Source organism: Gobius niger, assembly GCF_951799975.1.
Source record: "Gobius niger genome assembly, chromosome: 20".
Lineage (NCBI taxonomy): Eukaryota > Metazoa > Chordata > Actinopteri > Gobiiformes > Gobiidae > Gobius > Gobius niger.
Genome location: NC_136871.1, coordinates 27,203,049 through 27,224,397, shown reverse-complemented (window position 1 = coordinate 27,224,397; position 21,349 = coordinate 27,203,049). Strand labels below are relative to the sequence as shown.

General features: G+C 41.9%; 3 protein-coding genes across 3 annotated transcripts; all 3 read left to right on the top strand.

Annotated features, from left to right (window-relative positions):
- The first annotated feature begins 1,126 nt into the window (after positions 1–1,126).
- On the top strand, positions 1,127–7,626 carry uroc1 (urocanate hydratase 1). Its single transcript, XM_079579426.1, has 19 exons — positions 1,127–1,263; positions 2,383–2,513; positions 2,639–2,732; positions 2,821–2,880; positions 2,970–3,098; positions 3,177–3,238; positions 3,405–3,471; positions 3,555–3,698; positions 3,880–3,968; positions 4,747–4,809; positions 4,880–5,059; positions 5,125–5,222; positions 5,600–5,672; positions 5,753–5,942; positions 6,157–6,255; positions 6,606–6,705; positions 6,861–6,942; positions 7,032–7,131; positions 7,428–7,626. The coding sequence occupies exons 1-19, from the start codon at positions 1,138–1,140 to the stop codon at positions 7,566–7,568; spliced, it is 2,028 nt and encodes a 675-aa protein (XP_079435552.1). The 5' UTR covers positions 1,127–1,137; the 3' UTR covers positions 7,569–7,626.
- Positions 7,627–9,443: 1,817 nt separating this feature from the next.
- Positions 9,444–17,217, top strand: LOC306980205 (MAP kinase-activated protein kinase 3-like). Its single transcript, XM_079579471.1, has 10 exons — positions 9,444–9,862; positions 11,625–11,764; positions 12,270–12,334; positions 14,888–14,967; positions 15,290–15,416; positions 15,595–15,670; positions 15,751–15,875; positions 16,073–16,158; positions 16,287–16,367; positions 17,006–17,217. The coding sequence occupies exons 1-10, from the start codon at positions 9,737–9,739 to the stop codon at positions 17,153–17,155; spliced, it is 1,056 nt and encodes a 351-aa protein (XP_079435597.1). The 5' UTR covers positions 9,444–9,736; the 3' UTR covers positions 17,156–17,217.
- Positions 17,218–17,762: 545 nt separating this feature from the next.
- Positions 17,763–21,278, top strand: LOC306980185 (actin nucleation-promoting factor WASL). The gene is made up of 9 exons (XM_079579449.1): positions 17,763–18,226; positions 18,349–18,492; positions 18,735–18,821; positions 18,922–19,006; positions 19,126–19,189; positions 19,270–19,357; positions 20,407–20,566; positions 20,920–21,032; positions 21,110–21,278. The coding sequence occupies exons 1-9, from the start codon at positions 18,128–18,130 to the stop codon at positions 21,203–21,205; spliced, it is 936 nt and encodes a 311-aa protein (XP_079435575.1). The 5' UTR covers positions 17,763–18,127; the 3' UTR covers positions 21,206–21,278.
- The last annotated feature ends 71 nt before the right edge of the window (positions 21,279–21,349 follow it).

Here is a 21,349-nt window from a genome sequence, read left to right as displayed (position 1 = left end):
TGTTTGGAAGGGACTATGTCTGTGAGCTGGCCTGGTGTCGCCTCGGGGTCCCCGCAGAACAGCTGGAGGAGGTGTGCTTGGATCAGGAAGTCTGGGCATCTCTGCTGAGACTGCTGCCCCCGCGTTCCAGCTCCGGATAAAGCAGAAGAAGATGGATGGATGGATGGATATGAAATTGTTTTGTCCAATTCTCATTCCTCTGTTTGATGAAATGTTTGCAAATCTTGTATCAAAAAGCATTACATTTGTCTTGATTCACCCGGTTATAAACCCTGTCAAATGTAAGAAAATCATGTCCAAACTGAAGGCGTGCTTTGCTGTAAATAGCATAAGCTATAGTTATGACTAGATCCTAATGTTTTGAACCTTTTTTTGACTCGGGGTCATACTTTTTGATGTGTTTTGTTGTTGTTGTTTATTATAGAGGAGATTCCCCGTTAGGTCTATGTAATGTACAGCACAGGCACTGCTTAAAGTATAGTTACTGTGGAAAGGCTCAACAACGGCCTCCTCTTGGTTGGGGGGGGGATGTGCCCTCCACCAAGCAAATCTATACCTACCTGCTTTACAACTTTACTAACACCATAGAGAAATGTCATATGTGGCACAGTGTTTGGCCCTTTGGTTGAAATAATTTCTCTTCAGGTTCAGAGGTTTGGCCAAAGCTCAGGCCATTGTAAATAATTACAGTGAGTTTTTTCAAGACACACCTGAAAATCTCTGACGCAGCATCTATTTTTTCAATGAATGATCATGACCATTCTGGCTACTCAAATGCAGTCAAACTAGTTATTTTGACCAGTTGAATATTGTGCATAACTAACAATGTGAAGCCTTGATGACATCATTGTACTTTTGGTTGCTTGTGTCCAAAGGTGCATTTTTACTTAAAAGAGTTACATGTTCCGAAGAGGCCAGAGATCACTGTTTGTCCTCTCCAAACTCCCTTCAATCAATAATTACCAAACTCTACTTTTTGTTTGGCCGGCCGCTCTGATTGGTGGGTGACAAAGGGCAAAGATGTCCAGCCGACCAATCGGAGAGGTAAGGGAGTTTTTTAGATTCGATCCTTGTCACATATTGTGGTGAATCTCCATTGAGGTTTTTCTTTCAGTGTTGAACTGGAGGAGGTGAACGATGTCCACTCTACAGGAGATCTGCAGCGGTTTGCCCCTGGACCCTCTGCCCCAAAACAGGGGGCGAGACCCCAGTGTCCCGCACGCACCAATCCGGACGCCCAACCTGACAGCTGAAGAGGAGAGGGTGAGCAGTTTTAGATACATGCGCAATATTAGTTTATTATAGAGCATTTCAATTGTTTAACAACTGTTCAAATGTAATAAATGTCTATGAAAATGTCAGTACTATATTCTCTTCAAAGATGAGACTATCATGTTTGTCTCAGAGTCTCAGTTCTCTATAAATGATCAGTCTGTGAGGCCGGACTTTCTGCTCTGCCCTTTGTTTGATTGCGTCACCACTCACTGAGGCCCCCATTGATTATTCTCTAAAGCCTCCCAATGGATTACTCAGTGTTACATTAAAGGCTGCAGTGCGGACATAAATTATTTCTATATTTAAAATCCAATTCATCTGTATAATGATCATTTAAAAAAAAGATCAAGTAATGTCAAGTGTCATTTAAACAAATAATGTTTTGAGCTACACAGTTCATTTCAATATTTTTATTTTTTATTTTGTGTGGAGGTATTTTTTTCATCTGCTGGTTGCTAGGCGCCAGACGGGGAGCTGAGCTTTCCCATGTTTTATGGAAATTTGAGAAATGTTTTAATATTCTAAACAAGGGAGTTTGGGAGACCTCCCCTAGGAACAATTTTGAAGGAATTCATAATATTTTATGAATTTCTGGAGTATTTATGGCCGCCAGGTTGGGTACACAGCACACACACACGTACTGTTATGAAATGACACTAATAAAGGGACACTGGGCTGCCATAACATTTAGGTTTGCTGTCAACTCTAAATAAAGATTAAACTATTCATAAAATAGTTATAAACTAGGAGTAACCCAAAGAAGAACAAAAACATGCATGGAAATAACAGACTAGAACTGCAAAAAGTACCACCAGTAGTACCAGTACCACAGTTTGAGAACCACTGGCCTCTTAATTTGGCCATAGGATCTGGAGACTCACAGCCGTGTGGATCTGCAGATTCTGATTGGACACTGACAGTGGGTGGGCTTAAGAACAGACAATGTATGTAGTATGTAGAATGTTTTAGTTGTTTCTGTTTTTTTCTAATGGTGAATAAAAAACAGTCTGACTCATTGATTTTCAACAAGGGGATGTAAAAATATGTCCCCAACCTGAGACCAGCTGTGCACCGCTCTTCTCAAACCATTTGCCGTGTATATTTCAGCTGGCTCTGAAAAACGCTCTGAGGTACTTCCCTCCCTCTCTTCATGCCACACTGGCCCCTGAGTTTGTGCAGGAGCTCAGGAAGTATGGACACATCTACATGTACAGGTTCTGCCCCGCCGTGCGCATGAGGTAGGATTGGAGTAATCATCATAATTATCGTATCTAATTTTAGACTTTGTTTATATTCTTCCTGTGATTCCCGGCACACTTCCTTTGAAGACCATTTCCTCAGTAACTGAATGTCTCCTCCTCAGGGCCTATCCCATTGAAGAGTACCCCTGTCGCACGCGTCAAGCCGCTGCCATAATGTTGATGATCATGAACAATCTGGACCAGGCAGTGGCCCAGGTGAGATTCGTGTACCTGCACACTCCTCTTTTTCCTGCCCACTTTATCGACGTCACATTAACGTTGCAGTCTAATATTTGTGCTTTAGTTTCCACAAGAGCTGGTGACATACGGAGGCAATGGCCAGGTATTCAGTAACTGGGCCCAGGTAAGGTGTCCCCCTAAAACTATTCCTGCTCTGAACAAAGTTTAAATTATAAGCATATGCACAGTTCTTTTTTTTTTTTGTCTGCCCAGTTTTATCTGGTGATGCAGTACCTGAGTGAGATGACGGAGAATCAGACTCTGGTCATGTACAGTGGACACCCCATGGGCCTGTTCCCCAGCCTGCCCTCCTCCCCACGGGCCATCATCACCAACGGCATGGTAGCTTTTCAGCTCATCTATGGACAAATATAAATGTTTTTATGAATTTTATGCAATTTTTCTTTACTGCTTTTCCAGGTCATACCGAACTACTCCTCCAGAGAGCAGTATGAGAAGATGTTTGCTCTCGGTGTATCAATGTATGTTTTTGTTGACTATCTATATACAGTAGACATGGAAATTGTCTCAATACATTTTACATCGGATTTCCCATGTAAAATGTGCCTACTCTGTCGCACCCCACTGTATATTTTACTCATTGTTTATTCTCTTTTTCTTAATTTAGACTTTCTTTATTCTCGGCAGGTATGGTCAGATGACAGCTGGTAGTTATTGCTACATTGGGCCTCAGGGGATTGTTCATGGCACAATGGTATGTTTAAATACTCATCTTTAATAGTCTGATTAAACACTTGAATTGCTTTATGTCTTATGATGTATACTATGCCCTTTCAGTTGACAGTGTTGAACGCGGGGCGTCGGTACCTGGGCTCTGGAGACCTCAGCGGGCGTGTGTTTGTGACGTCAGGCCTCGGGGGGATGAGTGGAGCCCAGGCCAAAGCAGCTGTGATCGCGGGCTGTGTGGGGGTCATCGCTGAGGTCAGTGGATAAATCTATGTTGTTCAGAAAGAATCTGTAAGTATGGGCTGTTTAAATTAAATTGAGTGTCAAAATACCTGTTGGTAATACTCTGATTTTGTGTTTTTGCTCCTGCATCCATCACATGTTATAGCGACCTATATGAAAAAGAAACCTAAAGTGTATAAATGTATGTGTGTAGGTGGATGAGGCTCCTCTGAGGAAGCGACATGAGCAGGGATGGCTGATGGAGGTCACCAGCAGCTTAGAGCACTGCATTCAACGTATCAAGTAAGTTTATAGATTTAGTGATAACAGCCAAGTAAGAGCAAAATAATCTGTATATACATAGTAACACTATTTACTATGGTAGACATCATTGTGTATTTTGCACAACTGTGTTCAGTAGTCTGTTCAGTAGTCTTATTAATGTTATACATGCGTTTCCAATGACATCACGCATAGTTCTGGCCACCATCTTGAATACCGAAGTAGAATTATGCAGTACTACAACATGTAACAATGTCTCTACTCAGGATGAAAATGAAAGACAACTGATTGACAGTGGCATTTTTATGTACTCGTAATCATTGCTCAAGAAGATAACAGTAAAAACACGGCGGGGTTGACAGGGTTTTCTCTTGGAGAGGTCGGAGCTGAGCTGTTAAAGCTAAATGCTAACCGGTAGCATGCTAGCATCTTAAACACTGACTCACTGGTTTCTTCACATAAACGAGCGTCTCTGGGGACGTGTTTTCTTATCTTCTTGAGCAGTGATTATGAATACATGAAATTGCCACTGTCAATCAGTTGTCTTTCTTTCATATCCTGAGTGGAGATATTGCTAAATGTTGTAGTACTGCATAATTCTTCTTCGGTATTCAAAATGGGCGCCAAGGACAATAAATGTCACATGACTGAAAGGCATGTATATCCCTTCACTAGCATAGTGCAGTTTTAATTTACAGTCATAAATACTACAATCAGACTACTACAACGATACAATTGATTTCGACACCTTAAACAAAATACTTTAAAAAACATTTCTTGTGTTGTCGTTTGTCTACAGAGACGCCAAAAGCTCCAAAACTGCTCTCAGTCTGGGTTACCATGGAAACATTGTTGATCTCTGGTGAGTTGAGGCTATCCGTATGTTCCCAGCAGTGGCCTTTCTAAACCCATGCTCTGTGTCTGTGCATCAGGGAGCGCCTCCTGCTAGAATATGAGAGAACTGGTCAGCTGCTGGTGGATCTGGGGTCAGACCAGACCTCTCTGCACAACCCTTATAACGGAGGGTATTATCCAGTTCAACTGGGTTTCAGACAGGCCAACCAGCTCATGTCCACAGACCCGGGGAGGTTCAAGACTCTGGTCCAGGAGAGGTACAGCTCAATCTAATAATATTTTAAGATGTCTGTGAATCAGAACATAACATCTATTATTGCAGCCTGCGGAGGCATGTCAAGGCCATCAACAGTTTGTCTAAGGCAGGAATGTTCTTTTGGGACTATGGGAACGCTTTTCTACTAGAGGCACAGAGAGCGGGTACAACAAAGACACACATGCACAATTACCCATTGCAATATATATACTAATATTTCCACTATTGATGACTTTTATTGCCTTTTCATACTACACATACTAGCCAGAATTTCAATAGTTTATCATTACGTTAGACAGCTGAAAACAAATGTTACAGTTTTCTTTTCTTTTTCATGTATTCTACTCATAACATATACAATCCAAGTGGCAAAAGAGATTAGTAACGGTGGTTGGCTAGTGTTGGTGACAAGTTCCAGAATAATGTCTGTGTAGAAAATGTCAAATGTCTCATCAAAAATATCAACTTACTCTTTCATTTGGCTTCAGTAGAAAACTACATTCAGATGATTTAATTATTAATTGAGGGTTTTACTTTGCAGGGGCTGATGTTGAAAAGTGTGGTGGAGGAGCGACTGAATTCCGTTACCCATCTTACGTTCAGCACATTATGGGGTGAGTAAGAATGTTACTTTTTACTCTATATAGTGGGTTGTTTGTGTTTTTGTGTCTTTTAATGACTCTTTTTGCCATAGGGACATTTTCTCATTAGGTTTCGGGCCGTTTCGTTGGGTGTGCGCCTCAGGAGACTCCCAGGATCTGGCTGTGACTGATGACATTGCGGCTTCTGTTCTGGAAGAAATTGGAGCCAATGCAAACGAACGAGTCAAACAGCAATATGACGACAACATCCACTGGATCAGAGAGGCCGGGAAGCACAAGATGGTGTGGAGCTGCATTTGTTCACGGATATGTTTGACTGTAGTGTTTGCCTGAGTTGAAGTATGCTAGGACTAATAGCCACTAAATAAAAATTTTAAAAGTTCGATAATTTACTTTAATATATGGCCATTATATTTCTTCATGGTGTGTCTTTATAAACGTTTGGCATATTTTCATGACATCTGTAACTTTTAATTTTTGCCTTTTTCATGTTTAGGTTGTGGGATCCCAGGCCCGAATCCTGTACTCAGACCAGAATGGGAGGATCCAGATTGCTTTGGCAATCAACCAAGCTATTGCTGAAGGCCGAGTAAAGGTAGGAGTTATAATGCGTGAGATATAGCACACCACAAGGATCGGTGTTCAGACCACATTTATTCCCAAGAATTTAGCTAGATTGTGAGTCTTCTAAGTCCCAAACTGACTGAGAAATAGATCATATTAGACATATACACTGCAATGTTTGTTGTAAAACACTTGAACCTTTTATTGTGTTTTTTTTTCCGTCTGGCGCTAAGTCACAATCTAGATCTGATTCTGTTATTGGTTTGGAAATACAACAAATTTAAGTAACCACAAAGATATTTGGAATATTGATAGTACTGAACTTTATTTGTTCATTGTGTTCCATAAAAGTAACATTTTAACAATATTTTTTATGTTCAGGGCCCGGTCGTTATCAGTAGAGACCATCATGATGTCAGTGGCACAGACAGCCCTTTTAGAGAGACCTCGAATGTGTACGATGGGTCTGCTTTCTGTGCAGGTTTGTGCTTGTTTTTCCATGTATTTGAAAATAGTTCATACTTATAATTTCATTGTAAAATGATTTTACATTTTCATTGCTCATATTTTCATTGCTATCTAATATACATGGCAGTTATATTATTAAACTTCTTTTTTCTTTTCTTTTTTTTGCAGACATGGCAGTCCAAAACTTTGTTGGTGATGCATTTAGGGGTGCAACATGGGTGGCTCTTCACAATGGAGGTGGTGTAGGCTGGTAAGACTAAACTTTTAATGCTGCTAGTTCATACTCGTAGCAATTATACATATTACCGTAATCATGCACTGTCTTGATCTTCTTTACAGGGGTGAAGTCATGAATGGTGGCTTTGGAATGTTGCTGGATGGTTCAGGGGAAGCAGCACAGAAAGCCAGGATGATGCTGGGCTGGGACGTTTCAAATGGGGTACAATTCTATCTTCTGGGTTGTTTTCTGTCACATTTTGTGCTCTTTCACTACATCCCTAGATTTTTGGTATGGCAGCTCTAGCCCCAGCACCCTTTTAGTCATATATTCCCTGTCCTTCCTCAAACCATCTCAGTCTGGATACATACAGCTTTATCTTCAAAATATCTAACATAAACAGTAATATTAGCCATCTTTATCATGAACTCTTCGAGCTCTTCCTTTTGCCTTAAACACCACTGTATCCAAGCCTTACAACTGTGCAAAAAATCGATTTATTTTTTATTTTTTTTTAGGTGGCTCGTCGCTGTTGGTCTGGAAACTCCAATGCTTACGAGACTATTGAACGCACCATGCAGGAGAACACTCTGCTCCGGGTCACTCTGCCTTTCTCTGTTCAGGATGAGCAAGTGCTGGAGAGAGCCCTGAAAGAATAGGAGACCACGCTGATTTCACAGATTGTATTTAAAATGTTATTTTATTGTGAGAAATAAACTGCCACTCTGTATCTGTTTGTCTGTTTGAGTTACACTTTTGAACAAAAGTCTGTACAGATGAATATGATTGTTGATTATAGCATTCACTCTGATGTTGGGCCAAGACACACCATCATGAATCCCACATTGCAACATAAACATTTCCATAGGCTATAGTGTAGTGTCTATAGTCCTTTACCTTTTCTAAGTTTGTACCTATTATAGACCTGAATGACATTTGATACTGGAATGTTTTCATAGATGGCAAGTATAAGCTTTTCCAAGTGGTCATCTGCAAAGGGTTGTTTATTGTTTTTTAACTTCTTAACTCCCACACGAACAGAGCACATGTTCTCCAGTTTGGCCTTACCCGAATATAGAAGCAAAAAGTGGGACAAAAACATGCCATAAAAGCAACGAAAACACAATAACAAAAAGGACCAAAAACATGACTTAAGACAAACAAAAAAGCAACACAAAAGTAATGAAAACACAACAAAAAAGTGACCAAAATTAGAAAAGCAATAAAAAATTACGAAAACACAACAAAAACGCTTCCAAAATGTGACAATATCACAGTAAAAGAGTGATGAAGATTAAAAAAAAAAAAATCAACAAAAAAGCCACAAAAAAGTGACAATAATGTGATGTGGTGTGGCCAAAATACCCCCCCAAAAAAACCTACAAAACATGACCAAAAAAGGTCTTCGTTTTCAAACAAGGCTTTACCCTGGCCTATAGTCTTTACGCTACAGTCCAGAAGTTTAAGATTTGGGTAAAGCTGAACTGGAGAAAAAGATCTCTGTATGCCCCATTTGGACAGGACCGGACCGTAACAGACTGGAGCGGTTTGAAGGTGTTTCCACTGCTCCGCTCCAAAAGGGGGTCCAAACCGCTCCAGCTCCAGACCCCTTCAGCCATGGGGTCTGGAGTGGTTTCAAACTAGACCGGATTGGGGGGAAAGGGGAGGGGGGCTTATCACCTCTCTGATTGGTCAGGCCAATAGTCAGCTTGCATATTCAAAGTTTCTTTCTCTTCACAAGGTTCTATCATGACTATTGTCTATCAATTCAATTCTATATTTTCCTCATGTTTATGTGAATAATCTACTGCTCAAGTTTTCAAGTTTGATTTGCACAGTTTTCCCAGACATTGTTTCTTATTGAGAGGAGCGAGGCCTCATACATCCCTCTTTTATTTTAGAATTCACTGTCGAACTAAAAAGAATAGGTTTACTCGTTTTAGGCACTTTTGTGATTTTTCTTTTTTCTCAATAACTGTTCCTCTGGCGCTTGAAAGCTGTTGAAACACTGGAGCCTCTGTCCCTCCTAATGGCCACATGTAGCAGACACAAAGCTGTTTTGATGCCGGACTAAAGCTCAAGCTGTGGTTGTTTCCACATGGATATAAATGATCTTGGCCACTCCCATAACGACCCAGACCACTTTACACTAAAGACACTTGAAGCACAAACTTGCCAGCGCTGCCCCTCCCTAAATGAACCGGTCTCGAGTGAACTGAACTGGTCTAGTGCTGTCGAAATGGGGCTTTTTTCACCTCTCCAAGGGAAATCCATTATCCTCTATTGAAGATGGCAATTACAAAAAACAATAGGAGAGGCTGTGACTCATTAGCTAAAGCCCAGTTATGATTATATTTACTGTATATTAGTATTACATTGTGTCCAATCATGGCAGAATTGGCTTTTTAATACGCAGAGACTAATCTTATTCTATTTGTTTTATTTTTGTATTTATTTGTTGCCCATGATCGCTTTCGTTTTCTTACAGCCAGTGGGGATGGTGTTTGTTGCTTTAAGGAGCCGGTGAATGAACATGAGCCGCTCTGACGCTGACCACAGCAACAGCAGACGGAATGGAGTCAGTTTCGTGTGATTTGTTTCTCTGCATTGCATTGACGATGCGATATAGGCTCGTGTTTGGCTCGTCTGCTGCATAAGTGAGAAGTCCGCCTTTTTCTTCTGCTCTGCAAGTGTGTCTCGCTGTGTGGACTGCGGAGGAAAAGTACAGTGAGCGAGTTCACGACTTTTACGCAGGAGGAGCGCTGCGTAAAACCAATTAGCGGAGAGACAACAGTGCGCGCACCGACTGTGAGCGTTTGGGTCCGGGATGGAGTTTAAACAGAGCCCGGTGGAGGATGACTTTAAGATCACAGCGCAGGCTTTGGGTCACGGAATCAACGGGAAAGTGCTGGAGTGCTTCTGCAAGAAGAGCGGAGAGAAGTGCGCCCTGAAGGTGCGTACAGTATCTACTTACGCAGGATTTGATTACTTTCACTTGCTCTTGGGATTCCCACCTGAAAGCCCAGGGCCCAAAAGTCAATCAGAGGAAGGTAGAAAATACTATTTCTATAAAGCTCAGCGCTGAATGTTGTAGCGTAGTCTACAGCTTCAGGAGAGTCTGTGGACTTGGTACAGGCAACATGAGTATAGGCTAATATCTTTACATTTCTTTCATTTTCATGTATAATATGTCATGGCCTATAGGGAATAAACAGTTTTTAACCATCTAGGCCAGTGGTTCCCAAAGTGGAGGTCGGGACCCCTCGGGGCCTTGTGTGGGGGTCATTTCAAGATGAAAAAAAAAAAAATGCTGCTGTTTTTGTATAATTTTGAGTGTAAAACAGCACATCATTTGTGAAGTCCATTCATTTTTTTATTAAATAGTTTAAGTACATTTTAAAGGGACTATACAGAGTTTAAAAATGTTAAAATTGTGTATTTTCTTCCACCCACATGTTCCTCCATGTCCTAATGTGTAGAATGAGCCCAGCCCTGTTCACCACAACTGCCTGTAAAGTCCTGCACTGTCACTCAGAAAGTTGTTCATTCTGTCCGAAGTGCCGTCACGCACGAGCCTAATATAGAAGCTGCAGTTGTGCGTAAGACCTGAGGTGGCAGTAGTGAGTATAAAATGGCCAACTTGCATCTAGTCCCTTTAACTTGATTCTAAAATGTTTTTCTTCCCTTAAGTAGCATAAGACACAATAATCATTTTATACAATGGGGGTCCCGAGTTGTTTTTGGGGTCTCAGCCGAAAAAGTTTGGGAACCAGCCCATGAACAACATAGCCCTGCATATTGTGTTTGATTAAGGGAAAGCAAGTTTACCTGTAAAACACAACAGAAAAGCGCTTTTGCATCAGCCACATCGGTAACAGTAACTGAAACAAGGAACAGTGTGGTGACTCTGACCATAAACCCTTCACTGTTCCTTTAACTGACTGACCTGTGTTGCCCTGTCGCTGCCCAAAGCGAGGTCATTATTGCTGCTAAACGCGAGCAGCTGACCCAATCAATTACATTACATTACACCAGAATGAGCAGGAAAACAGCCTTTGTGTCTCCGTGGTGGATACATCTTCATGGGATGTGGTTTCATAAGCCACAGGACTAGATCATGTTCATCTACAGAATCTGAAATCTCACACATTCATTTATAAAGGAGACCCAAAATGTTGTTTGTGTAAATGTTTTGGAACAATGCTAAAATGATTATACTTCACTTTCAGAGGTGAGTAGTAGTAATACTGTTACAAATACTGAGGTACATGTACTAGAGCAACTTTTTGGAGTCATTGTACTTCTTTGATGATGAATCTTCTGCATTCTTACTTGAGTACAAAATAATAATAATGATTTCAAAGTAAAGTTACCTCTGACAGACAACACCTCGTTCCACTTTTTATGTCAATGATTCTGAATTTTTACCTGTTAAACTAACAGGCTGAAAGTGGTTACTCATTCACACATAATCACTGCATCCTCATAATTGTTTTACTTGCAGATCTGGAACTGCTTTATCATTCTCTGCTCTATGGGACTAAAATAGCAGAAATGTGATATTAAGAAAATACCACAAAACCTTTGGCCATTGTTTTAGCGGAAGAGAGATCAGTTCACCATCACACAACACGAAGCCTTCATTAAATGTTTTTGTACACACTGATTACTACATTGAACTTAAACATTGCTCCTGTTTTGTCCCATATTATCAGATCCTACAAGACACCCCTAAAGCCCGTCGAGAGGTGGAGTTACACTGCAGAGCCTCCGGGGGGCCCCACATTGTCCGAATACTAAGTCTGTACGAGAACAACCACAAGGAGAGGAAGTGCATCTATGTCATAATGGAGTGGTGAGACTTTGATACTGTAAATGTTCGCTTTAAAGGTCCTTGAAATACTTTTGCACAGCTTAGGCTTGTCCTGACATGTATGTGCACAATAAACACCGCTGGCATCACCAAGGGGACAAGACATGGCCAACAGTGTGTCAAATCAGACGCTAGCTTTTGTTCGTGAAGGCAATTTGAGTCTGGAGTGATCTGAGGAAGATGTTTGTATCCTAAGAGCAGTTTTGTTTTGTCTGTGGACTGTCCCGTTTCTCTGCTCCATTTCACATCTGGCAGAGGAATGCATGCTAAATTCAGAAGATTTATCTTGGAGCAAAGTTCAGTCCCATAAGCTGGGTTCCTATCTTTAACTTAATCAGTATGGGTGTGTTTTAGGAAACTTGTTCTCATTGTTAAAAAATTAATACTTCCTAAGTCATTGTTCATTTCAGTGATTTGTGTGTGAAAGAAGTTGTGAAGTGCTCGGGCTCCTCTGACCCACTTTCCTTTGTGTTGTTGTGTTTGTCAGTATGGACGGAGGAGAGCTGTTTAATAGGATAGAGGCCAGAGGAGACCAGGCCTTCACTGAGAGAGGTATGTGATTGTATTTGCCTTTGTAAACTGTTTGCCTGGATGTACACAGTGAGGCTTGTCATATACAGTGGCGAGAAAAAGTGAGTACACCGTTTGGAATTTCTCATATTTCTGCCTAAATTGGTCACTAAGTGTGGTCTGATCTTCATCAAAATCACAGGAATGATTAAACAGTGTCTGCTTAAACTAATACCACCCAGACATTTACATTTTATCATATTTTTATTGGCCACAACATGTAAACATTCACAGGAGAGCGTGGAATAAGTGAGTACACCCCCTGAATCTCACTGAACTGCAGCAGTTTTGTAAACAGGAATGGTCCAAGATTCATAAGATAAGATGGTACTTTATTGATCTCACAGATGGAGAAATTGCATTCGATGAGAGAGCATCCGGCAGCAGCACCCATTCAGTGCGCACCACTCTTTTTTTTTTTCTTTGGTGAAAGATCGTTGTGTCGTGGCCGATGATCTCGTTGTCCTTCAGCCACTCCACCCGCATGACCTTGGAGGATGGAGAAACTGTAGCTGCCCTCTGTCTCCTCTGATCATCTGAAACGGTGCACCGCCTCCTGGGCTTGTCCCCGTCTCAGAGCGTGGTGTCCTGCACTGGTCAGCTCCACCTCGTCCTTCCTCTTCCTCCTGCACAGCTCCCTCCACAGTCTATCACCATCTCCTCGTTGGTCCCTTTTGTTGTTTCCTGTAGCTCCTCTCGTGACGCCTCCTCCGTGCTGCAGGTGTGAGGGCTCTTGGTGCCTCTTCACTGATCATCCTGATCATCTGATGATAGCATCCATTGATGATAGCACGATGTCCAGGCCCTGAGGCAACAAAACAGCCTCACATCATGATTCTCCTGCTCCAGACTTCACAGTGAGGATAAGGTTTTGATGTTGATGTGCTGATCCATTTTTCCTCCACACATGACATTGTGTGTTCCTCCCAAACTGTTCAACTTTTGGTCCAACACTGAATATTTTGCCAGTAGTGCAGTGGAGAATCCAAGAGCTCTTTTGCAAACCAATGTTGAATAGTTTGGGAGGAACACACAATGTCATGTGTGGAGGACAAATGGAACAGCACCAATATCAAAACCCTTTCCACACTGTGAAGTCTGGTGGCCGACACTGTTTAATAATTCTTGTGATTTTGATGAAGCTCAGACCCCGTTTACCAATTTCAGTGGAAATGTGAGAAATTCCAAACAGTGTACTTACTTTTTCTCGCCACTGTAGTTCAACATGCATCTTGCCGGGTCATTGCACTGTGACACATTTCTGCTGCACACGGAGGTGCTCAGTCAGTCTATTTACTTAAGTGCTGTACTTGAAATGCATATGGTTTCAATGCTTTGGAAAATAAGACTTACTTGGATGGACAACATCAGTTGCAAGTTCATCAGTTGCATCATTATTATTTTATTTCAGTGAAGCAACAATTTTAATGAAGGAATGTTGGGCAGAAAAGTTATTTTTAGTTGGAAGGTAAAGTTCCATAGCAGCAGCAGACTCATCATGGTCGGCACGGCAACAGTTTAAAATTGTTAACCTTCTTTTATGTCACTTCCTGTTGGTGTCCAATAAGGAAGTGAAACTATAAACAGCATAAAAATAACCAAACTAAAGAAAGCTGGATACAATATTTAGTAAAATCTTGAATATAATTGTGTTGTGTTGTGTGTAACTGTATTTTAGCCAAAAGGGTGTCTCGTGTGCACTTTAAGTAGAGATTTTGAGGATCTGTAGGCTACTTTACTTGGGTAGTATTAACTCCACCACATTTGAAAGGTAAATACAATACCCTCTGATCCTCTCCATTTCTATAAAGGCTCCAAAGTAAAAAGGAAAAAATGCACACTCTTTGGACAGTAGGTGGCGCTGTGGAGATGGCCTGTCAAATTAGCCTGGTGAGACCAGAATGATCCCCCTCTGTGTTTTTTTAAACAGAGGGACATTACTGGTACAGCGGTGAGTCTGGTTTCCAGGCAACTGCCAAATGCCATTGCCTCATGACAAGACAGTTTGTCCCTGCTGTGTTGCCGTACAGAGCAGGGGTGTCCTTGAAGCCAAGCCTGAAGGATTATCTTATTTTGAAAACCAGGCGTTGTTGAGGAAACAGTGACTCGGTGGTAGAGCGTAACCCCAAGCACCGGCCTGCACATACTGCCATTGTGTCTTTGGGCAAGACACTTCACCCACCTTGCCTCCACTGTCTGTGAGCCATAACTCGCCATAGAGTATAATTAGGGTTAGTGACGGCATGTGATGTAAGTTGGGTTTCACTCACACATATTTTTAGAAACTAGAAGGTCTTGGCTTTCAAATGAGGTATCGCGCTAGTATATAGGCTGTAAGCCCTCCAGTCAATGCCCTTTGAGATTTGCATATGCATAATGACAGAAAATGACTCTAGCCCTATGATGACAAATAACAGGTTCACTGGAAATGAAGATGTTTTCTGCTTCATGGAAAACACAGATCTTCAAGGCACCGTCAGCAACGGCAGCTTCTATTTGATTGACACCAAAGTATATGTTTTCTATTGTTTGTAGAGGCATCTGAGATCATGCACGACATTGGAACAGCCATCCACTTCCTCCACCACATGAACATCGCTCACAGAGACATCAAGGTACACCCGATCCCACCTCGTCATCCTTTTAGCCCAGGTGTCCCTCGTGTGGCCCTTCATTTTGCACCCTTTCAAGACCCTAATGTCAAAAAATGAACACTCCAAAAAAGAGCCTTAAAACAACCATTCATTCATATTTTTTTCTGCTTCTTTTTTACAAAAATCTTCAGTGGCTTTTGGGTCATTTTGATAGGCCGCGGGCTCCAGTGGCTAAGTGCGGTACTGACTTCCTCTGGCTGCTAGTGCTAGTTAAACGCTTTCCTTTTCCATCTAACTCTTTTAAAGGAGCACATAATTACTCTATCTATGTTTCATTCACTAGCCAGAAAACCTGCTGTACACCACTAAAGACACCAACGCCACTCTGAAACTGACTGACTTTGGATTCGCAAAAGAGACGGTCATTCACAACTGTCTCCAAACCCCCTGCTACACGCCGTACTATGTCGGTAAGACACACACATTGGCCTGTTTTTGGGGGGTCACGCACTTCTTTCAAATGTATGATCTGAATAAATATGTTTCCATAGACATAATAAAACTAAGTCATTATCAGAAAAACAGACATTTTAACCTATCAAACAAACAAACTCTTTTCCTTATTGGCTTTTTTGTCTTTGCTTTAAGCGCCAGAAGTTCTCGGCCCAGAAAAGTACGACAAGTCCTGCGACATGTGGTCGTTGGGGGTGATCATGTACATCCTGTGAGTCGGAGCTGCAGCTGACGTAAACGCATGTATTGGGTCTGACTGGTGAGTTTTCATGCTACGTCTGCTTTGTCCAGATTGTGTGGATTCCCTCCGTTCTACTCGAACACGGGGCAGGCCATCTCTCCAGGGATGAAGCGAAGGATCAGAAGGGGAGACTACAATTTCCCACATACTGAATGGGAAGCTGTCTCTGAAGATGGTAATAGTCAGTTTTATGCATGAAATGTTTTGTGTCCAGGGCTTTCTCATAAAACATGCTGTAAAATACTGAGAACTGATAATTGCCAGTAACTTGCTGCCCTTGGTTGCTACAATAGGCTTCATTCACTGGTCCAAATACCTGTTTTTTCATGTGCACAAAATGTGGATGTGAATGAAACTTGTACTTGTCTACAGCCAAGCAGCTCATAGTTCAGCTGTTGAAGACGGACCCAAACGAACGGATGACAATCGAGCAGTTCATGAATCATCCTTGGATCAGTGTAAGGCTTTTTTTTCTGGACCCATCTTTCTCTTTAGGCTCGTGTATATATATATATATATATATATATATATATATATATATATATATATTGTAAAAAAAACACATCGATGTTTTGTTTTCCTACAGCAGTCAATGGTGGTTCCTTCAACACCTCTGCACACGGCTCGAATTTTGACAGAAGAAAAGGATCAATGGGACAATGTCAAGGTAAGTTTCTAATTCATTCCCTGTTGTCCACTAGAGGGCAGTAAACCATACATAATACTTCAAATATGATACAATTTTCAACCCTAGAAGTATGAAGAAATTAGTTTTGTAAAAGCAAAAATGGTTAATAACATGTTTGTGCATCTAGTGATAAACCATTTTTGTACATTGTAAAGGAGCACAGAGGTTCCACAGCTTCTCAGACAAGGACCCCAAAATGAATGCAAACAATCCCTTGTAAAAAACAAAAAAAAAGTAGATAATGTGTATTTACTTTTCTCTACTTGTTATTTTGGATTATTTGGAATTTATGTATCTTGAAATGATCTTGGGACCCCAGTTTAGTCAGTGTTCACGCCCCCCACTGTGGGAACCACTGGCTGCTGTTGTTTACATGACCCTGACAGTATTGCTCCCTGAAAGTTGAACAGACTCAGAAACTCACCCCTGTCAAAGAGTGTTATCAGTTTTGCAATAACACTGAAAACAATTCATCTGGTTGTCCAATGCAGAGTAAATAGAACAACTCGAATTAGAAATGCATTTGTAAAACTAGGAAAGAATATGGACCACATTTAAATTTAAAATGTATGAACTCCCAAAAAAGGTCTTTAACTAACTCCTATGCTTTTCAACAGGAGGAGATGATCAGCGCGTTGGCCATAATGCGAGTTGATTATGAACAAGTGAAAATCAAAGACTTAGATTTGTCCAATAATCCTTTACTCAACAAAAGAAAGAACAAGGCTGTGGCCAGTGGAGCTGCAGATACTGAGGGGTCAGCGTAGATCAGAGATATACACATTTTATGTCCTGTAGCTTTTGCCCGTAGTCGTCAGTGAAAGGCCACTGTTTTGGACGACTTGTTTTATGATTAAATGTGTTTATAGTTTTTCCACGTGTGAGAAAGTTATTTCTGCTTTTTACCGATCATCCTTGAGTTGATGATGATGCTTGTGTGATGTTTCAATCAATGTGGATACATTTTTAAAGGCACAATACGAAACATTTTGGACTATACTGTTGCCAGCAATACAAAACATGCTCCTAATGACCAGCTCAACACAGAGCATGCCGTGGGTAAACAAAGATTTAGATGAGGACGTGACTACATTTCATATTTGGCTACTTTTAACATCTCCATGGAGACAGGCTGGAGACGTCCCCCCTCCCAGTAAAGTCAGGTTTTAGGAAAGATGAGCCGCTGACAGCAAAGACTCTTGTTTGTTTGGTCATTCTTAGGTAGTTTTCAACTACAACAATATCTGTAATAAAATCAATGCGTGCATCCTATTCTAGTTTTGGTTGAAATGTTACATGGGGCGACTTTAAGTTGTATACTTTGGCAGTTGATCAAAAATGAATGCAGGTCTTTCTGACTGATATACAGGCAAATGTTGACTTTTCACAGTGTGCACATTCAACACATGCGTATCCCTGTTTGTCGGTGGAAACAGTTTTCAGTGAAACACATTTGCATAGGTCCGCTGCCCTATTCAAAACAGGGAACAGTAGAAACAGGTTAAGTCCACATTTTGGCCAGAGCAGACGAAGTGCGATGTACAGGTGTTGACAGGACAGTGAGGATCTTGAACGCTTCTGTGACTTCCTTTTTTTGGATTGTAGAAGTTATAGGTTGGGGATAGTGTGAGCGCAGAGCAGGCAGATCCAGGTGAAGACAAAGGACAGGGGAATTCAAGTTGGATTGAGCTGAACAGCAGGGGGAAAAAAACAGAATTGGACCATCCCAGCCTCCCGCGATGGAGTCCCGAGTGATGCCAGGGTTCCAGGTGATGAGCGACCTCCTGACCACGAGAGAGAAGAACGTGATCTGCAGCCTCATGCCGCCAAAGTGCACGGTCAGTCTAGCGCTTGAAAATTCTCTACAAACATTTGACACGTCTATCTGTGTGTGTTCAAACGCACTGTCCTGAACAAAGGGGTAGCCGGTGTAAATGTGCTCCCCCCTCGTGTCCCTCAGCTGATGAAGTCCACAGTGGCGCAGGTGCTGGAGTCCTCAGAGGAGCACGGGGCTCTGGTGTGGAGGAGCGCGGCCTGTGGGGTTCTGTGTGCGGTGAGGGATGACCTGGTGAACTCGTACTTCTTTCGTCTGTTCTGCGTGAAGGTCCGAGAAAACAGTACCACAAACACATCCTTCGTATCTACACTAACTCACATTCTAGCTTGGCCCAAGGTAGAAATGGAAGTGAACCTTTAAGCAGTGACATGCGTATTGTTTTGGAGCATTTCCCTTTGCCATTAGGCATTTCCTTTAGAAACAACAGCCTCATGTCCCTGAAGGGTGTGTCTGTAATCTCCTCCCCTCCCCTCTCTAACCCCCTCCCTCCCTCTGTCTGCACTGCACAGAGGGCCGAGCTGCTGTGGGAACATGAGGTCTACGTCCCCTTCAGTTACACTGTGTCGCGCACGTACTTCCACACGTTTCCCGCCGACGTAAGAACAAGCGTCTCGAGTTCACAGTCCAAACAATGACTCCTCTGCGTCTTGTGTCTCTCGACGTCTGCGCTGACTTTTGTGTGATGTTTTTGCACAGGGGCGTCAGGCTGGTTTCAACTTTGCAGATGAGACAGAGGCCGAGGAGTTTCATTTTGCAGTGGAGGTCATCAAAGATAACCAAGGTTTACAGAAATGTCAAATTAGGTCTATTGCTATATTACAAAATGATGATGAAATATTGGTGTTCTCAGGTAGTCTCAGTGTTATGAATGTGTGTGGTTAACATTCGGCTTTATTTCCACTTCACTTTCATTTCAAACCACAACAGAGAAAAAGAGCACATCTTCTCAGAGCCCTCATACAAGGTAGCAGCACACAATAAGCCACTTTACAGGCTCAGGAGAGAAAATATTGTTTTTTATTTTTAATTTTTAAATCACTCCAGTGAAAAACACAACCAACCAGTCAAACCAGAGAGACGGACAAGCTGGCCAGAGGTTTCACCCACGTCAACTACTTCAGCTTTTGACTTGGTGAGTGTGCTAACAACGTCACTGAAAAGAAAAGAAACATTTTGTGAGGATTGTCATGATGAGGGAGGGGGCTCAGGGACTTTTACAGCACAGGATGATATTAAAGTGATTGTCCGTAAGTTTAAATTTATTACAAATTTAACGAGGGGGTATTATGCTTTTTTTCAATCACATAGCACCAGTCTATAGCACACTACAATGATGACAAACCTTCTGTTGGTCTGTAAATGCAGTAAATTAGAATAACTGCCTTGTATAAAATGTCTCTCTCAAAATGGCTGTAGTGAATGTCTTGAAATAGGCCTCTGTCTCTTTAAGAACCTCTGAGCCTTTAGACACGCCCCCTCCACACGCTGTCTGTGGCGTCAGTGGGGAGGGGGTTCTGCTGAGGAGCAGTGGTTGGTTACTCGGCTGGTGACGAAAGCTCGGAGGCGTCTCCAGGAGGTGGGGGCGTTCCTAGGAGGACTCAGGCAAACCTATCCCTAAAATGGCCGCCATCAGAGTTTTTACCGGTTACTCAAAAATACGTGAATGTGCCAAGGCAACACTTCAGGCATGTTTTTAATGAGGGAATGACAGAATAACATGATGTAAAGCTTGAGAAAGTCGATTTTGCATAATACCCCCCTTTAACAGATTCTGTATAATTGTCTGACTGGGTGTGAAATTTTACACAATGTAAGTAATAATATTTGTTTCTGAAGTCCCTCCCTTTATCAGCAACTAATCCAGAATCCACAGGCTATCACTTTGACCAATGGGGGAGCTTTTCTTGTGGATCAATCAGGCACAAAGGGGGAGGAGAGCTTGATCATATACTTCTGAAAGTTTGCTCTTGGTCTCCTCATTTTGTAAACTAGAAGTGGATTGTGGTCCAATCAGGAGGGGAGGGGAGGAACCTCTGTAATTGTTTACTTTAAAGTCTCACTCTCACTCTCTCCTCACTTTGCAGTCTTACAAACTATCGCGATAATATGAGATCTTGAAATCAGTTGAATCGAGTGTCTCCCTTGTTTGTATTGAAAAACGTCCCGCTGTCTGTGGTCTAGTTGAAGGACTCGGAGTTGGACGTGTTTCTGAGGAGGCTGCTCTATCGGAGTAGCCTGACGGAGGAGGACCTGAGGAGACGCAGTGTGACAGAGATTGTGGACCATATCATAGCTCAGTCCGGAGGACAACAGGCCGTACAGAGAGAGCTCTACACGAGAGGTATCAGAGCCAATACGTTTGTGTCCTTATAGTTGTTAATGGCAACTTCAAACGGTGATGTGATGTGGCACCTTAGGGGACTTATCATTAACACAAACAAACTATCTACCTCCTACCTTCTTTCTGTCTATCGATCTAAAATAACACATAGAAAGATTAAATATTTCTACTACCGTTTTTATTTTTCTTACAAATAAATACTGACCTACTGCTAAAAGCCACCAGATAGGGCCACAAAGTTTGAATTAGCCCAATCATGGAGTTGCCATGAAACAATACCTGGGTGACCAAAGGAGGTGTTCTACATTAATGTCTCAAGACTCAACAATTTGTACATATTTTTTTGCTTGTAGGTTCCGGTGCTATGACTTTGCCTCGATCTGCATCCTCCGCTCTGGCCAGAAAGAAAGGCCCTCCGCCGCAGATCCCCTCCAACACCCCCATCAAGAGGACTGCAGCCTTCAGTGTACATGCCACATGCAGTAGTAGTTCAGTGGAAGTAAGTATGAAGTAATAATATGTCTATGTTTTCTTCTCTCAAAGGTTCCTGGAGTTGGAGATGCTATTTTGTTAGCGCTCAAAGAAGTGTACAGACAAAAGGAACTTCAGCAAAGACAGGAGAATGAAAGTGAAAACTAACTGGTGACGATGTAAATGATGTTGCGTGAGTTGAATTTAAGGGGACAATTTTACGCAAACAGGTTTTTTTGTTTTGTTTCAACCCTGTCATAATTAAGTTGTGATTTGCTTCATTGGTGCATGTTTGAGTAGTCCTGCATGTCA